We start from the raw sequence: 24,406 nt of genomic DNA, 5'->3' as shown, positions 1-24,406 counted from the left end.
TAAATATCAACATTTTAGTAACTACATAGGAGTCTTTTTTTTTAGAGATCTAACTTATCCCCTACTGTTGTAAACATGGTTTGTTGTAAGCAGTATTACAAAGAATCTCCTTCTGGCTAAATTTTATATCAGTATTTTATTTAAATAAATTTAAAATGTGAGAAAATAATGAATCCTCTCTTAAAATGTTTCTTACAAAATGACATCTTATTTCCGTTAGTGTGAGGGTGTTTCTTTTCTACTGTAGACCATTTGGTGTGAACAGTCTAACCTTTTCCCAGCAGATGGTAAACTCTGTGTATGTTTAGTTCATTCTTCTTACCCAGCTGGACCTGGAACAGGGTAGGTACCCAATGTGTATTTGCTAAGTAGACATGTGCGTAATAAATGAATTTTCATTTTTTATTTTAAAAACTTCAAGGAGCAGGGGCCTGGTATGGAAGGAAGCAGGATGTAATACATATTAAATATCTTACTTTCATCACTTTGAGTTACTCTGAGGTAACTCAGGTCAAAAAGTTAGTAAGATTGAGAGCCAGATTTAAAAGAAGGAAGCCCCTTGTGGCAGGGTGATATATAGTCATACCAACAGCCACTGCACCTGGAGAACAGGCAGTGCTGAGGCATTTGTGCAGGCAAACTCGTAACAGATTTGGCCTTTGGGAATTTAACTTAAGGATCAGCACCCTATTTTATAGAGATTATTATCTCTTGTTGGGATTAATTGTGTGGTTGGATTAAGTAAATAATATTTGCTTAATATAGTAACAGGTTTCTCAGTGGAATCTGCACATGATCTGTCTCAGAATCACATGCGATCTTGTTGAATATGCACTTCCCTTGGCTCACCTGAGACCTATGGAATCAGAATCACTGTGGGTGGCCCGGGATTCTGAACATAACAAGCTCTTCATATGCACATTACAACCAGAATGTCTGCTGTAGACTTAAATACTGTTGGAGGAAGTTGTTGGAGAAAGTTAGGTGCACGTCTTATATAAATTTGGAGAATCTAATGAGACATTAGAATTAATAACTGGAAAATTCTGATAAATCGATCTAACATATTTTATTGCTTTTTCCTTCAATTATTACTCTAAGAATTCAGCTGATTGGCAGCACACAGAAAGTCAGGAAAATTCATCACAGATCTTTTTCTTAACTCCTCATTCTCTGATATAACCAACAATTGGAGGCACTCATTTGTAGTTAAAAAAGTAACAAATGATACACTGTACCCATCTATTGTCTATATTGCAGTTCTGATCAAGAATTTGCTTTTTAACCCAACATCTTTTAGATGACATTTTTGTTGCAATTTTGTTTAACTGTAGGCAAACTGGATGTGTTGAGATTTTAAATCAAACACTGCTCAGGGTGACAGATTTATACAGTGACAGCCTGTATGAAAGCTCTTAACAACGATGCCTGAAATCTAATAGGTGTCAGTCAACACATGCTGCTTTCTTGAGCATCATTACTTTCCAAAAGTGGTGGTAGAGAAGAAAATACGAAAATTATCTGAGTGATATGTCAACCTGTGTTAACGAAACATTGTCGTAACTATTGAAAAGGTAAAAAAACTGGATTTTTCCAGGAATACTAACATTTATCAAGTATTCTTATGTAACATGCACACTCTGAGCCTTGACATGAGGTAAGTGCTTATAATTATCTCCATTTTAATGATAAGAAAATGAAGCACAGTGAGATTATAAAGTTATTCAATGTCAACTAACTGGTAGATAGTAAACCTTGCTTTGAACCCAGAAAAATCTGTTTCTAGACATCATGTCTACTAGCGTGTATTCCATTGAAGATATAGAACCATCGCTACCATGGTAGGTAGTCACTTGTGCTCGTAAAAACTGATGAGGATGATGTATCTTTTGAAATATATCTTGATAACTTAGTTTTCATCTTCTGACTCAATTTTGCAGATTAAGTATTTCTAAAGATTTCTTTTAAAAATACATGATATATCTAAAGTAAAGAGACCAGTAGAAAGTTTTAGGGCCCAAACAATCTGAGTTTAAATGCTTGCTTCATGGTTTATCAACTGTGTGCAGAGCACTTAAACTTTGAGTCTTAATTTTCTCATCTGAAAATGGAAATGATAATATTTACCCATAGTATTACCATACACAGTAGAGATAATCTGTATAATAGTGTCTCATTGAATTCCTTGATCTCAATCAAATACAGTGTATGATAACTTAATATATAAACCATTATTCTGAAAAGATTATGAAATATATGAGATATTATGTAGAAGGTATATTTTTTAACATATCAAAACATCAGAATATGTTTTCTGTTTCAATCTTTTAAGTATCATGAATGCCTAATGTTTTGTTTAATATTATTCTTTGGACAGAAGACTGAATGGGCTATGCCACAGATTCTTAAATTAGACTTAATCTTTCTCCTTTTCAGCAAACTTCCTTGATAACATGCTTTTGCGAAGTTCAGGAAAATTAAATGTGGGCACTAAGAAAGAGGATGGTGAGAATACAGCCCCCACCCCTCGTCCAAAGATCTTGCGATGTAAATGCCACCACCATTGTCCAGAAGACTCGGTCAACAATATTTGCAGGTTGGTCGTATAAATTTTTTAAATCTCGTTTCAACAGAGTGTCATCCTTATTGACTATAGAATTGTAGGCTGGTGTTTCCAAGAACACAGTTGGGGGATTGTGCCTAACCCCATTAACTCAGAGCTGTGCCTGTATGTAGAAAAGGAAGGACTGAATCACACTTTGCCCTGAAATGATGTTCTGAGATTTTTCTTCCTCCAGACATCACTTGTGCACGTGAATATAGAGCACGGATCCAAGGGTCCATGTCAAGGAGCAAGAATCAATTTTTTTTTTTTTCAAAAGATCTTGCCCCCTCCTGCCAAAATAAATGCAACAGCAGGTGGTGTCAAATGTGTCGGGGGGGGGGGGGGTTGTTTGTTTGCTTTAACCATTTATTATGCTGATGGTGTTAGTGCTTTGGAAAGAACACCGAAGCTGTTAGGAATATTCATAAACCGACTCTGGGAAGTGGTGTGGCCATAGAGCTCATGTGAGTCCCCCAGATGTTCAGAAAGATGTCGAAGTACTAGAGAATAAACCCTTAGTAGATAATCATGTTTGTATAAATGCTTTCTAATGTTTGAAACTGGACTATTTGCCTCTTTCTTCCTTGTACATCTTTATGCAGCCACACCCGTTCTGCTGGTCACTACCCCTGCATTTACTCCCCAGGGTGAGGACAGCAGTGGATAAAGAGGCATAGCCTCATGAGGCCAGAGTGTGCCCAGGGAGGAGTGGCTGGGTTACCCTGACATGTGTGGATCTCAGAAGTTAAAATGTCAGCGAAGCAGAGTCTCCCTGAAGGAGGGTAATACCCAAATTAGATGGGCTGCTAGGTTTGAAGTCTAGGCAGAGTATCCCAGCAACCATTAGGAAGGAGCATGAAGCTGAGAGCTGAGTTGAAGATTTTTTTTTCCATTCTGAGACTTTTTTTTTTAAGCTTCATATGAAGGAGAATCTAATTTAAGCTTACCAGTATATCCTATAATATGTATTTCAAGAAATATGTATTAACTGAGCGCTGCAAGGAGAAAATTGGGGTATATTCATAAATATGTCTCATTTAATAAGCACAGCAACTCAGCATGGTAGGGAATGCTTATTTCTTACCCTTAAATGTAAGAAATTCAGGGCCCAGAGAGGTCTAGTAACTTGGCTTTTATACGACAGGACAGAGTTGCAATCTGTGAGTCTTATGCCAAGGTAAAATGATTCCAGAGCTCAGACAGTATTTCCTGGGGAACACTACCTCTTTGTGATAAACAGAAAAAGTATCAGGAGAATTACAAAGCTTTCTGAAGAAGGGAAAATTAGCAGGAGGAGGCATATTTAAGGAGGTATTTTACTACTTTGACTGAGTCCGTAGTAATTAAGAATAAATCTTTGCGTGCCCTTCCCTTTGAGCAATAATTCTGGTAATTGTATGTTCAGGTTTTCCAAAATTATCCCAATTTCAAATATTTTGTCCTATTTTCCCAAAGGCCATTGACATGTCCTAAGTTGATTTGGGAGAAGGTGTTCAGGCATGGTTAACCCAGTGCACATTTTCTGTGGTGAGAAGGGGAAGCTTGGAGGGTAGGCGGAGACATGGGAGGACTTGAGCCTGGAGATGGGAAATATTACTGTGGTCTGAAGGGGATGCTTAAGTAGGAGTGGCAGTGGAGATTGACATGATTTGATTTGCCTTTTTGAAAAATGTTCTCTGCTGCAGAGTACTGAATGTATTAGAGGGAAACAAAAGTGAATTCAAGCACAAAAGCAGCCAGGTGATAGAAACTGAAAAGTAGATTCAGGAAGGACAGTGTATGTGAGAGAAAATGATCTTGGACTGTGGTGATGCTGGTGCAGGTGAGAGCTGGATGTGCTGGAGAAGTATTTTGAAGGAAAGTTTTATGTTGATGAAATGGATATGGGAGGGGGCCAAGAGGGACTTCACCAGTTGGTGGGTGTGCATTTAGGTGCATCTTGTAGCCTTTTGATGAAAGACTACAGAGAAAAATAATCAAGTTTCAATCTGGACATGTTGAGTTTAAGGTTTCTGACACATCCAGATGGAGAGCTCAAAGAGTAAGCAGTAGAATGGGTTTGGAGCTCAGATAAGAGGTTAGGAAGAATAAACATAGCATGAGTAGAAAATCAGTCAGTTTTTGCTATGAAATAAGCAGCCTCAAAATCACAGTGGCTTACAAATAAAAGCGTTTATTATTTCATTGCTGGGTTTACAGGTGGGCTGCAGCTGTGCTGGGCTCTGCTGGACTAGGTGGGCTTGGCTTTAGGCTACTGCTTGGGTTCAGACCTGCTCCTAATGTTTCTCATTCTTCTTGGACCAGCAACTGCTCATATGAGTTTGAGGGAGCAACCTCTTGCAGCTTCTGCTTGTGTCATGTCCTCTGACATGCTGTTTACCAAAACTAGGGACATCCTCAAGCCCAAAGCCAGTGGGAAGCCATGTTTAGGATGTGGCATGAACACTTGAGAACAACAATAGACCAATCCAATCTACCAGAGTAGGACTGAGCCTGGAGACATTTGATGTTTGAGTAAAATGGGTTCTCCCCAGGAGACTGGGAATTAGCAGTAAAGCAGTGAAGGTGGTGTCATCGAAGCCAGGTTTCCAGAGGGAGGAAGTAAGGTCAGCCTTATTAGATGTTATTAGGAGAAGGACTGAGACACAGCAGTCAGATTTATTGACCTTGATAACTGCAGTTTAGAAATAGTTAATGTGGAAGGAGATAGGGACGCCAGATTGGAATGGTTTGTGAATTATGTGGTTTCCAGCCTTTGACTTCTGATAGCAAAGAAAAATGAAATAAAAATAGCAATCGGTAGCAATGGAGCTCCTCCAAAAAAAGTGAGTATACTGTGATAGTCAGCGTGCCTCAGTTAACGCCTAGAAGTCAACAGAAAACCAATACAGAGCTTTTATACTACTAGCACGTTTACTTCCACCCAGCTCTGATCATCACAGCATTCCTATACAGAACATAGCATTATCTGTTTTCCAGGTGAGAAATCTGAGACCCTGAGAGGTTAAGTAATTTTCACTAGGTCACTCATTTTTCATGCGCAAATGACTGAAAAAAAAAAATTGTGGCCAAGTTTCCAAAGTCCTGAATTTTTGACCAGAAGCTAACTCTTGGCAATCAAAGGAGCAGAAATATGCACTCTTACGTAAAATGCATATCCATTTTGCTAAGGAGTTGCTGACTCCAGTTAATCTGAGAGCTGAGATCATTCATGTCTGAATCACAGGACCTACTTTTGTTCCTGTGCCCTAAGACCTAAAACAGATCAGGCCTTTCTGCCTCCATTCCTGTAAGCCCTCCGAGTCAGTCCTTCTCACGCTGTCTCTCGTCAAAGCCTTCCCCCTCAGTAAGTTGTGCACCGGTACTCTCTAAAGTACAGTCAAAATGAGTTACTAGAAAAGTTAATTTAAAAATAATTGCAAATTGTCTGCTGTGTTTTTCTCTTATCTATTAATTAGATTCAACAGAGCTAAATTTATTGCTGTACAAGTTTCAATTTCTATATTAATGTACTCACAGACCAGTAACAAGTGGTTTGCAAGGGAACAAGCACACTTTGAGAAATATTACACAAAATCTTGCACTCACAGGTAAAACAATTCTAAGACAAGGTGTGTTTGCTTGAGACGTACATAAGGGCTGGTCAAAGCTATCTGCCCTGAGGCCTTGTACCAGGCAGATCTTAGCCAAGCTGGGTGCTCCAGGATGGTCTCGTGCTCATTACCACTTACTTCCACGTGCCTGCAGAGAATAATCCAAAAAGTGGCCCAAATCAAAAGCGCATCATACTTAGAAGAGATTCTGAAATCCCACATGATAATTCAGTGCATGTGCAAAGTATAGAGGGTTTTTTTTTTTTTAACTCTTCATAAGTACCATCAATCACTTTACCAGCGAACGCCAAGGCCAAAGTCATTCTTGGCCTTGATTCCTATCAGGTATAGTGTGTCTGCTTCCAAAATTTATGCCATTTACGTTGCCTAATGGCATGCGAGTTAGAGGATGTAGTGCAAATATATCATGCTGAGTACAGTATTAGAACCATTTTTTAATACCCATAATTCAAAGCCTGGGTGAAGCCAGTGTCCTGTCTCCCTCAATATAACATCTGTCTTCTGAATACCTTTCCAGGTATTACACTGCGTTGTTTACCCTTCTTACTCCATTTCCACATTCTATTCCTGGGACCTCAGACTATCACTACATGCCTTGAATGCAGCAAAGTCTTCTTAATTAACTCTTTTTATATGACTTTCACCATGCCAGTGTTCTGTCTGATTTTCCTGTCCCAGCAGGCATGATCTCAGCCCTGTTTATTTTTTTCTCTGTATAATCTCGTCCTGCTTTATGTGTCCTCCCTTGTTTTTCTTGACATGATCTGTGATAGTCATTTATGTCCCTCTCTTGCCACCTCCCTCGAGTTCTGCTCTCTCACACAAGTCTATCCAGTTCTAAAAAAAAATGTTTTTTCACTCTTTTTCAAGGTAATTTAAAATATTTCCTCATTTATCTTACTGGATTCTGACCAAAAAGTCTATCTGGGCAGTTTTCACAGTTTATAGGTATAATAAATCACATCGGATGTTTGCACAAAGACTGTGCAAACGACACCAGGCTGCCTAAAGGAGGAATGAGATAAGTCTCCACTGTATCTGAAAGAGTGAGAGAGGGCCGAAGGGAAAGCTTAGGGGCTTAATAGAAAGTAAACAGTGTAGGGCTCATTACAGTCATACATAGAGAACCATTGAAGACTTTTGAGCAGGGTGGAAACTGTAAGGTTTATCAGGCAGTGCTGTACAGAGCCCTTATACAAAGTTTGTATTAACCCAAAGCTTCTAAACTCTTGCAGAATGTGGTGGTGTGAGTTTTCAGAGAGGTGCTCCTGACCCAGGTCTCAGAGTGTTTACAGTGCGCCTTGTTCTCATTCGTGTGTACATCTTCCATTCATCCAGTTCATTTTACTGAGCTTTATGACCTTTTTTTCTCCCAGTAGAAGATGTTGAATTAAAACCATTTCATTTATGAGAATGGCAAGCCCTTCTTCAGAACTTAGAATTTAGTTGGAAGAGGACATAGTTTCAAATTCACTCATGAAGTATTTTCTAAGGAATAACTCTACTTTCATGCCTCTCAGTCATAAATGAGACTTAAATGGGCCCATTTGTTGTTGGACTTAATAGAAAGTGAGGTGCAGGGCTCTTTGCAATTACACATAGGCACCGCTGAAGATACTTGAGCTGGAAGGAAGACATCAGATTTCTTGGGCAGCGCTGTATGGAATGGGTTGGTCTAGAGCGGAGTGGGGACGTCCTGCCAGAAGGACATCAGGGCAGTCTCAGTGAGAGGTAGGGAGGGTCTGCACAGGGTGGTGGAGGTGAGAATATGCAGGTGCTTGTTTAATATAGAAATTGAGACAAATTCAAAAACTCTTGGACCTCAAAGGAGAAAAGGGAACAAAACGCTAAACCACTTGGCATGGCTTCCAGGGAATATGTATGATAGTTAGACTTCCCTGAGGAGGGAGTAACAAGGCCTCTGTCACACTGCAACTTCATCATTAGCGCTGTGACTCTCAGAGGAAAGGCCGGAGAGAGGGAGCAGTGACAGTCTTATCTGTCTGACCCTCTTTTCCTCTATCTCTTGGGAATCCACCCACCTAAGAAGATAAAGGAAAATGTATATAAACCTTAGGATTCTGTTACTCCAGGAATTTAAAATTTTTTTTTGAAAATTAAATAGAAGTTTAATAGAACTTGGCTCAGCATTCTTCTTTGCTTTTTTCCCATCAGTAGAAAGGACTTCGTTAGCTTATGCTTTCTGTCCCTACTGCGTGAAGTTGAATGACTTCGTCTTTCCTAGGATCGATGGCCTTTAGGGACTTTGAGCTCATCAAAAGCAAAGGCTGCATCGTCCTCACCCTTGCTTCTCAGCTCGTAACTCCATCTGAGGCATAGTGTGCTTCATAAATGCAGAATTAACTACTGTCAGCAAAGCTCTAAGCAGCTTTCAGCTCTTTTAGTTAACTAAGATCTACATGATGTAAATAGCAAGTCTAGAAGTTGTGTGTATCTTTGAGTTTCCCTGTGACAGAAAACATTGAAAACTTTGTTAACTCCCTTCAGTGGGAAATAGATATTTTAGAAGACAATGTTCTCAAGGACCTATTTACAACTGACCTAAAACAAGCAGCCTTTTCAAATAGATTCTGAGTGACACTTAAATTTGAAAGAAATTTAAGAATTCTAGAGTTTCTCACATACTGAAAAAAAATTGGAATACATAATTCAATTCATTTTGTTTGGAATAAATAAATTGATCAGTATAGAGGGCTATTAATCCCTGTGAGCAGATGCACTTGAGCAAAGAATCCAGTTATATAATCAGTTTTTGTTAAGAGCAGAATTTTAAACTATTTAATAATTAAATAATAATTTTTGAGTTACTTAATAACTTTAAAGTTATTTTAATAATGCTTTAAAATTTCCTATCACCTGGATTGAACAGAGCAGATATACTTTTTATTTTAAAAGTATTAATACTTTAAAAATCATTTTATAGTTAAATTAATCTTTATAAAGATCTAAACCATTAAAAGAAAACTTCTACAATAGTCCCTTCTCAACTACGGTAGTTACCCTGGGATTTACAAGAAAGAAATGTGAGATCTTAGTGGAAGAACAGAGGTAAAAGGACCGAGACTTGGGTAAACCTTATACACACTGTACTCACTAAAATAAAACAATAAATAAAGCCCCTTCAGTAAAGATGCTGTCAGAGCAATTTTAGACATACTATGAAATTGGTTTCTAACCATTCTGTAAGAACTGGTGAGTGAGTTAAGGTCCAGAAGGCCATTTTTAAATCCAGTTGACCCAGATGAAGCAAAGCTTTCGATTTCTGGATACACACCCATCTGAAGAGTATCATTTGGTCCCTCAAAACATTACAGTAGGTAAATCTCTTTCTGAAAATCTTTTGAAGTAGTTTGTCCCCTGATCATCTTGGTATGCAACTGTTCTGTCTTGTTAATTATTATTTTTTTTAACCTATAAGACAGGGCAGCATTTTTGGAATGTTACGTCAATTGTCTTCTTCTTTTAATTGAAGTATAGTTGATTAACAATGTTACGTTAGTTTTAGGTATATGGCATAATGGTTCAGTATTTTTTAGATCATACTCCATTTAAAGTAATTATAAAATAATGGCTGCATCTCCCTGAGCTGTGCTGTGTATCCTTAGTAGCTTATTTTATACGGTAGTTTGTACCTCTTGGTTCCCCATCCCTGTCTTGCCTCTCCTCCCTTGTCAGTTGTCTTCTTTTAAAATTCATAATCATTATTGTAATCAAATGATTCATCCTGCATTCATGTATACGTCTCAATGCTTTCAATTTTGTTGACAATTATTTCCCTTTTTGTTTCCTTTACGATTCTTCATCTCTTCTTGTTATCACTGCCAACACTCTGGGAATGAGGGGGTAATAATCTATATAAAACATTGAAAACCTAAGTTTAAATAGGGTAACCAGCTGCAGAATGTTCAAATGAGAGTTAAATGCCTGTTGGGACATTCAGCAGTCGCCTTCGGTGGTGGGTGACATTGATCAGCTTTGACTCCAGAGAGCACTTGTGTTTACGTTTGTGCTTGCTTGAGAGTTGAAAGTTCTAAGTGATTCTTAAACGTCTATAATTGTACTGCTGATTTCCAGTTAATGTCCCTTACTAGCTAGCAATTTCAATAAGAAGCTTGTAAATTATTTTTGCTTTGTTGTAGATAATATGTACTTGAAACAGTTCTCTCACCTCCTTGCTTGTCCTCCAGCTATTTGAGTTCCCATCTGAATTGATGCCTTAGGGACACCAACTCTTTTCTCCAGGGTCTCTCTCCCTCTCCATCCCCTCTTTTTCATAATTCTTTTTGTATTGAAGTAACATTGGTTTATAACATTATATAAGTTTCATGTGTACAACGTTTTATTTCTATTTCTGTATACACTACAGCGTGCTCTCCACCAAAATTTTTATTTCCATCTCTTTATATTTTTAGCTTCCCCCTCTTCTCAGACAAGGGAGTGTGTTTTGAAAGCTTGAATTTACTCTCCATGATGTGATGTTTCTTTACATATCCTGGGGCATTGTAACAGTTAACATGCCAACAGTTTTACCAGCTTTTTCTCTTCTCTTTTTTGATTCTTATAAGTTACCTAAAAATACATCTTTGTATACTCATGTTTTGAGTAGGGAGACCTCATGATTAAGGAAAAATTAGTCTTTTTAGATTTAACACATTGTGTCTAACTTTTCTTGCTGTTCTGTGATTTTCTAATGTCAGAAACTTAAAATGACTTCATTTCTAATGCCTGAATTTTACTTTTGTTGAGAAATATGTTACACGTGTAGTCTAACTGTGTAGGAAAGCAATAAAAAAATCACTTGAGTATAGTTTGCTTATATTGTTTAAAGTAAATTTCTAAGGCCAGCTCTTTTATTGTTTTCAGTGTTTACATGCCTTAGATTTTTCATAGCAATTTCAGTAAATTGGCTAAAAAAGCCCCAAAGATTTCAGAGCCAGGGCTGTTCAGCTGCATTTTTCTTCTACAACCATATTCATGCATTTGACCTTCATCTAACAAAGAGATTCATCATTGCCCTTCCCTAGCCACTGATTAGTATGTTTGAACTTGACTGTGCTGGTTCTTGTAAACCGAGGTGTTTTGGATCACTTGAGGCTTATAAAGCCAGTAAACAATTCTGAAGGTGTTGATGATAACTGAAGGGCTAATGTATGGCAGAACGCTGCTGCCGCTCATACAGAACACACACGCACATCATGGCTAGTGCCGTGCTCAGTGCTCTCTTCCTCGGACCTCTCAGGACTAGGTTGTTACATCTGTCTTCGACGCTGAGTATGCATCTGCATGAGAAAACAATGGAGATCTAGTTTAACAGTTTATTTCTTAGCACATGGCAGTAGTGGTTTGTGACTCATATTGGGAGTTGGCTGGCATTCATCACCCGAGCTTGTGAAGACAGTCATGTCTGTTTATAAATAGTTCTATATACAATAGTCCCTGGTTTTCATTTTTAATCCCTGGAGGGGCTTTTGGAAAACCTGTGGGAATGAAGCAAGAAGTCCTTGCTTGATTCAAGGCTTGATTCTGTAGCTGCTTGTTTTATGACCTTGTACAAGTTTGTTAGATTCACCTAACTTTAATTTACCCATCTCTAAAAATAGAAATATTACATCTCATGGTGGTTGAGAGAATTAAATGAGATGGAGTAAATGAAAGTCCCTTTTCATGCAGAAAACCAGACAGATTAAAAGTATTGTTTCTTTGACGCACATGATTGTGTTAAAAGCCCTCCTTTCTGTCATCCATCCTCATGCCACACCCAACTGAAGGCTGGGCTAGTTACCACAAAGCCTGGTGTCCCCAGACGTCGGCCCGGAACAGGCTACCGCATGGCAGAGTCACAGTCACCTCGCTTAGGCTGTGCTCACCCCAGCTCCTACCCCCTTAGTCTGTGTGCCTTAGTGAGAGAGACGCTTATGCCACCAGCTCCAAGCAAGGAGAACCGGCATAAACATTTGCCTGCACGGGTTCACACGCCTGCTTGGCCTCTCATGGGCTGGAAGGCCTTTGAGAAATTACCCAAGGTCTCTGAGCCTCGGTTTCCTCATCCAGGAGGTAAGCATGCTACTGCCTTCCTCTTTGGAGGTGATACCTGTGAAGGGCCAGAGTATTTAGTATTTGGCATATATGGTTATTATGGAAATTTTGGATCCTTCTTTCTCTGAAGTTTCTGAACAGAGGAGATATAACCAGATATTTTATGATAATTCAATCAACTTTCATAAAAGGAAGTTTGGGGATTCTTTAAATAGATTGTAACCTGTAATGATCATTGACTTTCTTGTTTGCCATGAAACAAGTGATAAACGTCTTCATTTCCTTTTACTCTGGACACACACAAACACACACACACTTACTCTGCCTGTTTGGTCTTCAGCACAGATGGATATTGTTTCACAATGATAGAAGAAGATGATTCTGGGATGCCCGTGGTCACTTCGGGATGTCTGGGACTAGAAGGCTCAGATTTTCAGTGTCGGGTAAGGAAGAGAACTTGATTCTACTTTGTAACCTTTCATTGGCTAGATTTCAAACTGCCAAGTTTCAAACAAGGTAAAACAATTGTGGTTTTTTGTGTTTGTTTGTCTTGACTAGCCTGTTTTTTTAATAATTTGGAAAAAAATTTGAAAATTCTCATTGGGCCAATACTGCCTTCATTTTGAAATCAAGTATTCTTTTTTTCACTTTTGCTGTTAACTTCTGGTTTAGTGACTCATTTGATCATCTTGCTCAAATTCCAGCTTAGTTAACTGTGTTAACTAAAGAAGCCAAGCCTTCTTCTTCAGTTGACGCTGTAAACACTGGTTATTACAAATACAGTAGTAATTTTGTTGAAATGCAGAAGTTGCAGTAAGATAATATATGATAATTTGAAAGAAATTACCTAGTAAACATTTCCAACATGTTTGAATAAAATTATCAGAATTTTAAGTGAGTTCTCTAAATAGTATTGATTTCTAAAGTTTTAGATAATGTGAAACTTTGAAATTTCCAGGAAGCCTGTCAAATAACTGTTTGGGTTCAATTTCAGGACACTCCCATTCCTCATCAAAGAAGATCAATTGAATGCTGCACAGAGCGGAATGAATGTAACAAAGATCTCCACCCTACACTGCCTCCACTGAAAAACAGAGGTGAGGAGAGGAAGGCTTCCAGGCTGGAAAAGCTTTAGACATAAAGAAAATAAAACCTTAAATTATTTTGTTTTCTAAATGCATCTGTCTGTACCATTTTCCACTGCTGGGGCAGAGGACCGAGGCAGATGACACAACACGACTGTCACTCAAAGACGTGCAAGGAGTTCTTGGCGAAGGAGTCACACGTGACTCCACGCTTTAGAGTCTTATTTCTGTAACCTCACCTCACTTCCTTGGGAAAACTGCAGTGTCCAGAACTCGCAGTGTGTTTGAGGAGGGAGAGAGAGTGTTTTGTTCGCCCCTAAAAGTTACTCAGAAGTTGCATTTCACTCAAAAACGGCTACTTGGCTACTACATTCATTGTAAAAATAAGGACCTTATAAAGGACCAAATCAGATTATTTGCTGGATGGCATTTCCTTTTATACGTGCTAGAGTAACTACTTTTTAGTCAAATTACGTATCACATGTGGATAAAATGGAGAAAATACCTAGAAAATTAAATTCTAAGGCTTACATATTTAGTGTTGGTCATTAAGAAAGATAAATATTGCATCCCAAAGACTTTTGGTTAAAAACAGCTCCCATGTTTCTTTTCTTCTTGTTCTCACCACAAAATAGTTTGTAATTGTCATACAGTCCTGGGTCTTACATAAGTAGCCTAAAATGATTCTTTATGATTGATTTTTTTATTTCTTGAGAAGATAAAATCTTCCCAACAAAGTACAATGACATTTCAAGGTTTCAATGATAATATTTTATAACATTTGTTCCTACTATAGCCTAGAGAACTCTGTAAGATTGATTCCTAATTAGCCACATCAAAAATTCAGTTTTTAAAATTTTGCCAGTCAACATGCTAGGTGGTAGGGATACAGAAATGGGTAAAGAAAGTCCTTGCTCTCACGATGTGCACTCTGGCGTATGAGAGAGAAACATGTAAGTAACTAACTCAGGTATATTTGGACCCTCTCAATAGTAGAGTTAGATTATGAGGTATATTAAGGACACAAAAGAGTGAGTGGCTCATTTTGGGATGGGAGGATGCCAGAATAGCTTCCTGGTAGTGATACTTAATGAGACTTCAAGGAGGAATAGAAGTTTGCTAAAATGGATAGGGCAGGGATAAGAAATTAAAAAATTAAAATGGCTTACATAAGCCAAGCATTATGCTTAGTATTACATTAATTAATTCAGCTTCACAGCAATACAGTGAGGTACTTAGGATTATTATTCCCCATTGAAAGAGGAGGAAATTGCAGCACAGAGAGGTTAATTATCTTTCCCAAGGTTGCACAGCCTGTGAGTAGCCATGACTCTAAACAGAGGCAACAGTAAGTGCTGCGGTTAGGTTTGAAATATTTGAGCAACATCTGCAAAATCCAGGCACAGGAAATGGCCTGGCTGGTTGGAGAAAGTCATTCTTCAAAGGGGGCCTGTGGATCAGCCGCCTCAGTACCACTTGGAGCTCCTTAGAAATACAGACTGTCAGGCCCCACCCCAGACTACTGAACATGGATTTTTAACAAGGTTCCCAAAGTGATTTATATGCGTATGGAAGTTTGGGCAACACTTTTGGTAGAAAAAGAATCTATACGTGGGTATAGCCAGCGCCGCTGTGTCTCACCATGTTGAGTTTGATGACATCTTTTTCAAAGAGAACTCCACTGATGTCAAATTGCTGTAAAATGCCAAATGTTTACTTTCAATTTTTATAGTTATTCCCTTGTGACCTGGTTGCAAAAGTAGGCATCCTGTAGACAACATTTTGAAAAGCACAGGTGCAGAGTCAGTCGTGTCGGCTGTGGGGGAGGGAGGTGGGGGAGGAGCGCTAGGAATGGAGGTAGACACGCTAGAATTTCTTCCCTCAGGGAGGAAAAGGCTTTTCACCTGCGAGTGGAAGTGGTGTGTCCCAGAAGTAGCCCATGGGGTTTAGGAAACTGACGCTTCAAGTGCTGAAGGGGCTGCAGTGCACATGTTGCCCTGTAGATGGAGCCAGATTCTAGTTAGGACGAGGCAGGCCAAGGATATTCTCTGAGGAGGTTGAGCAGGTAGGGACTTAAAAAAATAGACTACATCTCTAGAGAACGGAATGAAAAGGATTTGAAAAGAGGGGCAGCTGTATTGGGAAGACAAGTCTTTGGTTCAAGGCAGCATGGGAAGGAGGATGTGGATGTGGCTGGTAGGTTATGTAGAGGATTATATAAAGTGATAGATTTGGGGGGAATTTGGTGGCATTCGGGTTTACTGCTTTGAACTCTAAGGACTCCAGTTAGTACCTAGATGAGGTCTCTGCAGATTCTACCTCACCCTTTTTGGCGCAGTCCTGTTGGGGTCCAGTAAAAGTCACTGCAACTGTGTCTGAGAGCACTGGTCTTTTTTATATAACTATACCATGGAGCTGCTGCTTTTTTGGTTTGTTTTTGCCTCTACCAAATGCTATGGACAACATTTTATTGGAAGTGTACTCTATATGTTTACTAAAAGTCAGTAATGCCTTGGTCAGAAACTTTTGTGTTGTAGCCATATTGGATATATGTCTCTATGAATTCATATTGGAGATATGTGTCTACATGTTATGGTATAAAGCCCCAAATAAAGAACAGGGATGATGTTAAAGAATCATAGAACCATCTTCTCTTAATATTTTTAATTTTAGCTTAGAATAGCCCTAACTTTTGCGAAGCTGGGACAGTAGTATATTTGGAAGTCCACATACCATTCACCTAATTATTTAAAACTCATAAACCAGTGTAGAAGACTGGTAAATATAGTTTCTGTTAACCTGACTTAAATGTATTTTTGTAGTGATGGAGAACACCAGCTTGGCGTTGAGAATGCTTGAACTGCTTAGTCTTACTCCCTCTGGTGTGGGAGGGGAGTGATGGGGAGAGCCCGTTCTGGGTTCTGTAAGGGCCTGTCTTGCCTGCATGTGGGTGCTTGTCGTGTGTCTGTCTCGGCCTGTTGATAGAGATGCTATGGGCTGGTAGTGCCTGAAGCACTTACCTGGGCCCATAACACAGTGGCAGGCCCCCCCCCCAGACACTTCCCCAGCTGGAGCCAATGTTGTGGCTAGAAGGACCTGTGTGGTTCTCATTACGATTGTAAGATGAATCTCAGTAATAGCCATCAGGGAACTTTGCAAATTAGAAAGGTTTATTATTCACAGGAACTGGAGGGTGCACAGCACACCTGAGGGCCACATGGCAAGGGCCCATGTATGGGGGTCGGGTGCGGACTTGGGGTTCTAACTTTATTGGGGGTGAAAGCGGGGGGCCTTGTGTTTCACAGGTTCACTCTTTATTGGCAAATTAATTAAAAAAGTGAGTTATAATTGACACATATCATTATATTAGTTTCAGGTGTACAACATAATGACTGTTTGTATATACTGCAAAATCATCACCACAGCAAGTCTAGTTAGCATTTGTCACCATACATGGTTACAGAAGCACTGGCAAATTTAAAACATACGAGCGGGAATTAGGGCACAGGCAGGGAAAAGGGAAGTTACTCAGGCGGTCCGCTGTCAGGGAACTTCGTAGACGGGGTGGCCCGGTTCCTCGCCTAGCTGTGTCACCAGTAGCTAGTGCCACACAGCTAGCGGCGTGCTTATTTGAGGTGGGTGTGTTTGAAATGGATGCCTCAAAAGCTCAGTGTCAGGCCCGACACTACCACACCCCAGCCTCCCGTTTATGCTCCACCCGTGTGTCTTGCCCCCACCACCCCTCGGCCGCCCCTCAGGCCTTAGGGAATGTACACCAGCTCCTTGGTCCGCCTTCAGTAGGACAGGGCCGGAGAAGAGGGCCTCACAGTTCCCAGACACAGGCTTAGGGCCGTTTAGGTGGAATTTCAGACTTTGGGGCAATGGCCCATGTTTTAAATGGAAAGAGGACCAGGACAAACTGGGTGGGCACGTGGCCTGGGATCTGCAGACCCACGCTCAGTGGGAAGGGGCACAGTTGAAGGGAGCCAGAGCAGGACCCTCTAAGAACCCTGCTCTTAGCTCAGGGGGTTCTAAGCTCAGACCAGGCCAATTTTCTGGCTAAGGGCAGTGGAGATCATCATAACAACTGTGATCTTTGCTGACGTGAATAGAGTGCTTACTGTGGGCCTTTTCTGAGTGCTTTACATGTACAAACTCATTTAGTCCTTCTAACAGCCCAGTGCAGAAGGCACTGTTATCGTCATCCCCATTTCACAGACGTGCAAGCTGAGGAATAGTGGGGTTAAGTACTGTGCGAAGGTTACACGGCTAGAGTAAGTCCTGGAGGTGAGAAATAGGCAGGTGGCCTCATCTCACTGAATCTTCTATACAGAGCGCTGAATGACTTCCCCCCACCAAAAAAATAAAAGCTGTTACTTATCTAAGAGTCAGGAAACTCTCAATAAATAGTGGTTAGTTGTGTCACAAAATAATCAGTAAACAATTCATATGATTCCTTCAAAGCCTTCTGTTTATTATGTTTGCTTTGCCCAATTAGCGTTTTCTCTATTCTTAGGCTATGGCATTAGGTGCTTGCTCCCTCTCTCCCTTGCACACACCCCTCCTCTTCCCCCTCCTCCACTTCCTTCTGATTTATCGTTTATGAAGGTCCCACTTGTGTACCAGGCCAGAGGTTTTTAAACTTAGGGGCATCAGAATCACTTGGGGAGCTTGTTAAAACACAGAATACTGGCCCCTACCCAGAGTTTCTGATTCAGTAGATCTGCGGGGACCCTAATAATTTGCCTTTCTAAGAAGTTTCCAGGTGATGCTGATGCTGCTGGTCCAGAGAGCACACTTTGAGATCCCCTGTACTAGGTGTTGCCCAGTAGATTGTTAGATATTGTAGCAGATTTATTAAAACCTAAATGGCAAACTACTATAAAGCAGACACTATCTTATTAAAAGAGAGGGCTGAAAACCCAGCTTACTGTTTTTTGTTGTTGTTCTTTATTCTTAATAATTGCTCTTCCAAAAAAGTTAAAAGGTTAACCTTATCACAAAACATCTGTGTTACTAGGAGTTAAATAGTAACAGGCTTAGGTGAGGTTCTGTTATTAGACATCAGAGAAGTCCTAAGTGTAGGGGGAAATATCTACCAATAAATTTTCTTATTGAAAAATAAACAAGAAAACCTTTTCTACTAGTAGAGTTTTTTCAGATTTTTTTTCCAGCTTAGATGCGTGAGCAGGAAATTAGAGAATCACATCCAATAAATATTTATCAGTGTACATTTAGGTCCTTGAAATTTTGTCATCTTCTCTTTCAAAAAATGATGAACGGTGGCCAGAATGCAGCAAGTTCTTTTATGAATATTAGTTTTCCTTTTGCTTTGCTAACTCCATTTTAGCACCAGCAAAGCAGAATGCTGTAGGATAATACTCTTTCTCCTGAAGGAAGAAATATGAAAAGTAATTAGATCAAATGTAGCACCTTCATCATAAACAATAAAACATGATCTGGGAAGCCCAGTAACACTGTGGCTGGTGCTAAGGGTAGGAAGAGATGTCTACTGTGATGGAGAGGCTTATAGGGAGGAGAAGTGGTGCCCTGGTGTCTGGCTTCCTGCCTGCAGATTTAGCGTTGGAGGGGCACCGGGATGCCGGGAGGAAGGATGCACGCCCAGACTCTCAGCATCACGTGGTCTGACCAAGATATTGTGAGTAAAGGGTTGTATTGAAGTGGCATGTAGGCCACAGAACTTGATGAGGATATTTTTCTCCTCTCAGATTACTTATTATAGTCACTTATTTTTGTTAAATCTTTTTTTCAGATGAGCATTTAGAGAAGTGAAACACTGGTGTTAAAATGAATAGAAGCCATTGCTTTATTGAATGGGATTCTCTAATTAGGTTTTGACAAAGTCAAATTAAGTTCATATAATTTTTTGGAATAGGTGTAAGTTTGTTGTTTTACTATGGGAATTACTTTATGTATATAGTACGTGTGTTACCGGGAGGAGGGGGAAAAAATTACCTCAGGTCTTAGTCACCTGAAAAAAAATGAATTTTTAGTGAGAGACAGAAAATGTGATGTAAACAGATTTTATTCGTAAAGTAAAAAGGTGGTAAAAGATAGAACCCTCCAGAGAACCGGGGACGGGCCGATCCAGGAGAGGAAACATGGTGCCGCTCCTTTCTTTCTCCTGTCTTACATCCTGGCTTATGAGGGGTTTTCGTGATTGGTTGACAGCTCACGTTCCTTGCGCTCAGGCACGACCATCCCTTTTGTGCAAGTGCTTACCCATGATGCACACAGAGAAACCTGTGGTGGGGGCTCAAACTGAGCCCCTTATCCTGAGCGTAGGAGTACTGTTATCTTCTGGGTTGCCCCCTCCCCCTTCCTCTCCCCTTGCCCAGAGCTCATTTCTAACTTCCTAACACATGTATACTTCCTAGAAAATGTATCAGAAACAACATTCTGTTTTGAAATAGGATAATTTCAATATAGTTTAGGTAAAATTATAATACAGGATTTCCAAAGCTAAAATTTATCTTATTATTTCTTTTCTTATTCAATTAAAATACATATTCTGAACAGTGTACAGATTTGTTTAGAAATGCTGTTGCATAGTTTAGATACTGCCAATTACAGATTAAACTCAATAGGTAAGAGGTATTTAACCAGTGAAACATCTCCCTTATTCTCCACAACACAGATAGGTTGAATATATGATAGTGTCTAGAGTGCAAGGATGTGTTGCAGAATTTTCCTTCTGACACATTTTTTATGCCAGTGACAGTATAAACCAGTACATGAGTCGGAGCTGAATTCCTTGTCAGCAGTTAGCTCTAACATTTCTTGAAATGTGCAGCTTTTAATTATTTTGGAAATTCTGGTTAACTTTGGGATGGATGAAAGAAATTTAGAAATAATTAGTCTCTTTTTTTTTTCTCGTTGAACGCAATAATCTGGATATAAAAATTCTGTCTTAACTTCTTTTGTTACCAAGAAATATAATTCTAAATATTTTTATGTAGGAAAAGAACTAGAAAATTATGTCTTTGTTCTTAAAGTGAATTTATTTCTAGACATTACTGTAAGATGGAATTCAATATATGATTAAAGTAAATTACTTTACACTATTATTTTTTGACTGAAATCCTCTGACAAGAATATTTTTTCAGCAACTTTATGCTCCTGTTAATAGAAGGATGTCTCCAGTTTATCTGTGATTGTAACTTTGAGAGCACATATAAAGATGTCTTTGGGTCATCGTATTTTCTAGATTCTTTCTAGATTTTTTTCTTTTTTTTCTTACTGCAGTTATGAGCCATCTTCTAGCCTTAAAAAAAATAGACCTGGCATTTTAAGCAGTTACAAACCAGTTAATTACCAGAAAGGAGACAAGTAGTGACAGAATGTTATTTTGTTAGGAAACCAATACTGATTCTTACTTGCCTCTCACAGTGAACCAGGCTTCCCTGGAGAGTGCTCTGTTCTACTTCCCTGAGCAGTTGGAGTGACAGCCAGGTGGAAATCTGCTGCCCAGAGAGAACTGTGGGCTCTGTTCTTTTCCTGATAGGTATCTGGTAGTGTTCCCCTTCCAAGATTCTGGCAGCGACTTGAATGTTTACATTTTTAATGCTCTGAGAACAGGTAATGGCAGATTAAAACACGACCAGCGTGACTAACAGAAACAAAAGGTTTATTGATAAGGCTCACGTATTCATGACAGGAGGCAAGGAGGCAGTGGATGAGGCTGTAGGGGATAAGGTTATTGGGGCAAAGGAAAGGAAAATGGGAAGGTCATGTTAGCCTTAGAGAAAAGTGCTTGATGGTAAGGGAAGAATCCTTTATGAGAGGATAATATGAACCTTTCTGGTCTTGTGGCTGTCATAAATCAGAAATCTAGTAAGATGAGGAATAAATATGTATTCTTACAGTTCACAGTGTCTTCTGTATTTACATGGAAAAGTCAGTGAGGCTGAGTTTTAATAAAATTATATCACTTGAATAAAAAATACTCTGTACTCATATACTGACAATGTGTTGTGTTGGGGTAGTTATTTCTTCTAGTTCTAATAGAGTATCCAGTGTTCTCTTTGGTTTTCTGCAAAATCAGGCTTTTTATTTTTGTTATCCTTAAAATTGGAAATCGATTTTAAGCTAAGTTTCCAGCAATACTGTTTGCACACGTATGCACCGTGGTATTTGTGCACCTGCACGCGTATAAACATTGTTACCTGCCCTCTCCCTGGCAGAGGTTGTGCTCACCTTCAGTTTATTGCTAACTTTGCCTCTAACCTAAAGGAGGGAGGGAGAGAGAGAGGGAAAATTTATTAAGACAATTTATTGTGTAAAATTTTAGCTTGATTTTAAGAGCCTGCAGATTATTTTCAAGATTTCCTAAGCAGCACTTTTCAGACGATGCATGTGTTAATTATATGTGATTTCCGTTGGTGTTAGCGTGAATGGCTTTTTGGATGTGTACTATAGTGGGTCAAGTTCCTGAATTCCTTTTTTTCTGGACCATAGGCAATGTTTCTGAATTTGTTCATATTAAAACTGCTTTTTAAAAAATGGATTCTTATTTAGCTTTTTCAGGTACAGACAGAATACTTGCATTAATATTTTACAAGTAGTAGAGATCATAAGTAATTGTTAAACATATATTAGACTGATGAGTAAATCTTAATATTAACCATCTCAAGATTTGGATAAGAAATTGGCATAAAGATGTATGGATTTTAGTTTAAAATAAGTAATCCAAACTGTCTCATATATATTTCAAAGTAAGATTTATTTTCATTTTATATGTTCATGTTAATTTTCTGATTTTGATAATTGTATCACCATTTGGTAAGACAATGTCCTTGTTCTTAGGAAGTGAACTCTGAAGTGTTTATGGGTAGGAATATTATGTCTATAACTTCAGATGGTCCATAAATTATGCATACATGTAAAGAGATAACCATAAATATGAATACAAATATATATATACACACATATCTTTTATAGAGAGAGAGGTAAGCACACACATACATACTGAGGAAGCAAGAGAGTCATAAAGCAAATATGGTAACATTTTTAAAATGAGAACTTTCTAAAGGACATGTTGGAGTTCTGCAGACTCAAATTATTTTAGAGTAATTGAAACATGTTCATATTGATGATACAAAAGAAACTTATAATCTTTTTTAAAGGATATTTTGACAGCATGTGTGAAACTAAAAATATGAATCCTTTGAACTAATAATACTACTTCTAGGGATGTAGATTAAGAAAATAATCATTGATGTGCAATGATACATGCATAAGAATGTTCATCACAGGATTTTAGGTAAAGATGTTATTATAGCAAAATCTTGACAATCCCCTAAATATATATACATCATCAGAAAACTGACTTTCTAATTAGAATGTGTCTGTATATACACTATGTAGTCTTTAAAATCCATGTTGCAGAAAAATTTGTATTGTTTACAATATTATCCATGAAAACACTTGTTATAAGGCAATTGTAATTTTTTCCAATTCTTACTGTGAAATACACATAACAGAAAGTTTACCATCTTAACCACTTTTAAGTGTACAATTTGGTGATATAAAATATGTTCATAATGTTGTGCAACCATCACCACTCTCTATTTCTTTTCATCTTGTAGAACTGGAACTCTTACCCATTAACCATTAACTTCCTCTATCTCCCCTCTCCCCAGCCCCTGGCAACTGCCATTCTTCTTTTTGTCTTTATGATTTTTGACTGCTCTAAATATCTCTTATAAGTGGAGTCATGCAGTGTTTGTCTTTTTGTGATTGACTCATTTCACTTAGCATAATGCCCTTAAGGTTCATTCATGTGGTAGCATATGTCAGAATTCCCTTCCTTTTTAAGGCTTAACCATGTATGTGTATACCACATTTTGCTTATACATCTATATGTCCATGGACACTTGGGTTTCTTCCATGTTTTAGCTATTATGACTAATGCTGCTAAGGACAGGGGTGTATATAATGCCTTTTTGTGAACTATTTTGCTGAGGAACACTTTGGTCATCGAAATAACACTGCAAGGGCGTACACTAAAATGTTAGTAGTAATTTTTCCAAGTAGTGTGGTGGTGGCAGTTTCGTTAATTTTATTTTGCTTAGTTGATGCTTTTCAGTTTTTCTTCAGGGAATATATAACACTTTTGAATGAAAAAATACAGTTACATTGAGTGGGATGAGGTCTCCAGCCAAAATGTTTAGGCACTCATACAATTAAAAGTATACAGCACAGTTGGAAAACATCTTGTTTGTAGGTAACCAAAGTCATAAATTATAATACATGATACCTTTAAAAATTAAATAACAGTAATTACTCTCCCAAGGATATACGGTGCCCTTAATAAGAGTGGTGCTAATTCTCTTAATATATAAGCACACCTGGTTTTTGGTCATTTTTCTCCAATTGTATTCCACAGACTAACTGCATATAAATCACCTGGGATGATTGTAGAAAGTAAAATAAAATAGTTTGAATAAAAATCTGTGGGGTTCAAGTCAGTAATAAATATGCATTTGTATAAAGCTGTCCTGGTCATTCTTACTTTTATGAAGTTTGAGACTGTAAGTAAATCTGATTTGTCAAGAACCAGAGTTAAAACAACATGAATACTATTTAATAATTTGTTGTTTAAAAGGATCATACAATTCTTTGAGTAGAACATACCCATTCGTTTAAAATATGATGCCACTTATGAAAACCTTAGGTATGTATTTTTGAAGGGCATCTTTGCTTAAAATAATGCACATCCATATATTCTATGTTTGGCAATATTTCAGGAATCCTGTTCCTTTGTATCCATCATAGGATGACTTTTTATTTTATGTACACTGAATATAAATTAGTTTTTTATCCAAAGTCATGATACAGTGCGCTCCAGAAACCACATGCGAAAAGCCTGTAAACCCATCAGCTGGATCTGACACAAAGACGAACTACCTGCTGATGTTTTAGGGGTATTGATCCATCTACATTTATTTATATTCTGTGCTTTTATCTTATGTCAAGCGTGTTCCTTCCAGAGAGGAAGAAGTACATGCCCTTGAAACGAGTGC

General features: G+C 38.5%; 1 protein-coding gene across 6 annotated transcripts in view; it reads left to right on the top strand.

The window, feature by feature from the left end:
* The window catches only part of BMPR1B (bone morphogenetic protein receptor type 1B), a 348,243-nt gene that overhangs the window by 297,559 nt on the left and 26,278 nt on the right, over window positions 1–24,406 (top strand). For all 6 annotated transcript variants that reach the window (XM_031469174.2, XM_031469194.2, XM_064484728.1 and 3 more), the window contains 3 exons: window positions 2,437–2,596; window positions 12,617–12,719; window positions 13,271–13,373. In XM_031469174.2, coding sequence (XP_031325034.1) covers window positions 2,454–2,596; window positions 12,617–12,719; window positions 13,271–13,373 — 349 coding nt within the window. In that variant the 5' untranslated portion in view covers window positions 2,437–2,453. The remainder of the gene's footprint in view (window positions 1–2,436; window positions 2,597–12,616; window positions 12,720–13,270; window positions 13,374–24,406) is intronic.

The sequence above is a fragment of the Camelus dromedarius genome, chromosome 1, assembly GCF_036321535.1.
Source record: "Camelus dromedarius isolate mCamDro1 chromosome 1, mCamDro1.pat, whole genome shotgun sequence".
NCBI classification, from domain to species: Eukaryota; Metazoa; Chordata; class Mammalia; order Artiodactyla; family Camelidae; genus Camelus; species Camelus dromedarius.
This window is presented reverse-complemented; position numbering and strand designations above follow the sequence as displayed.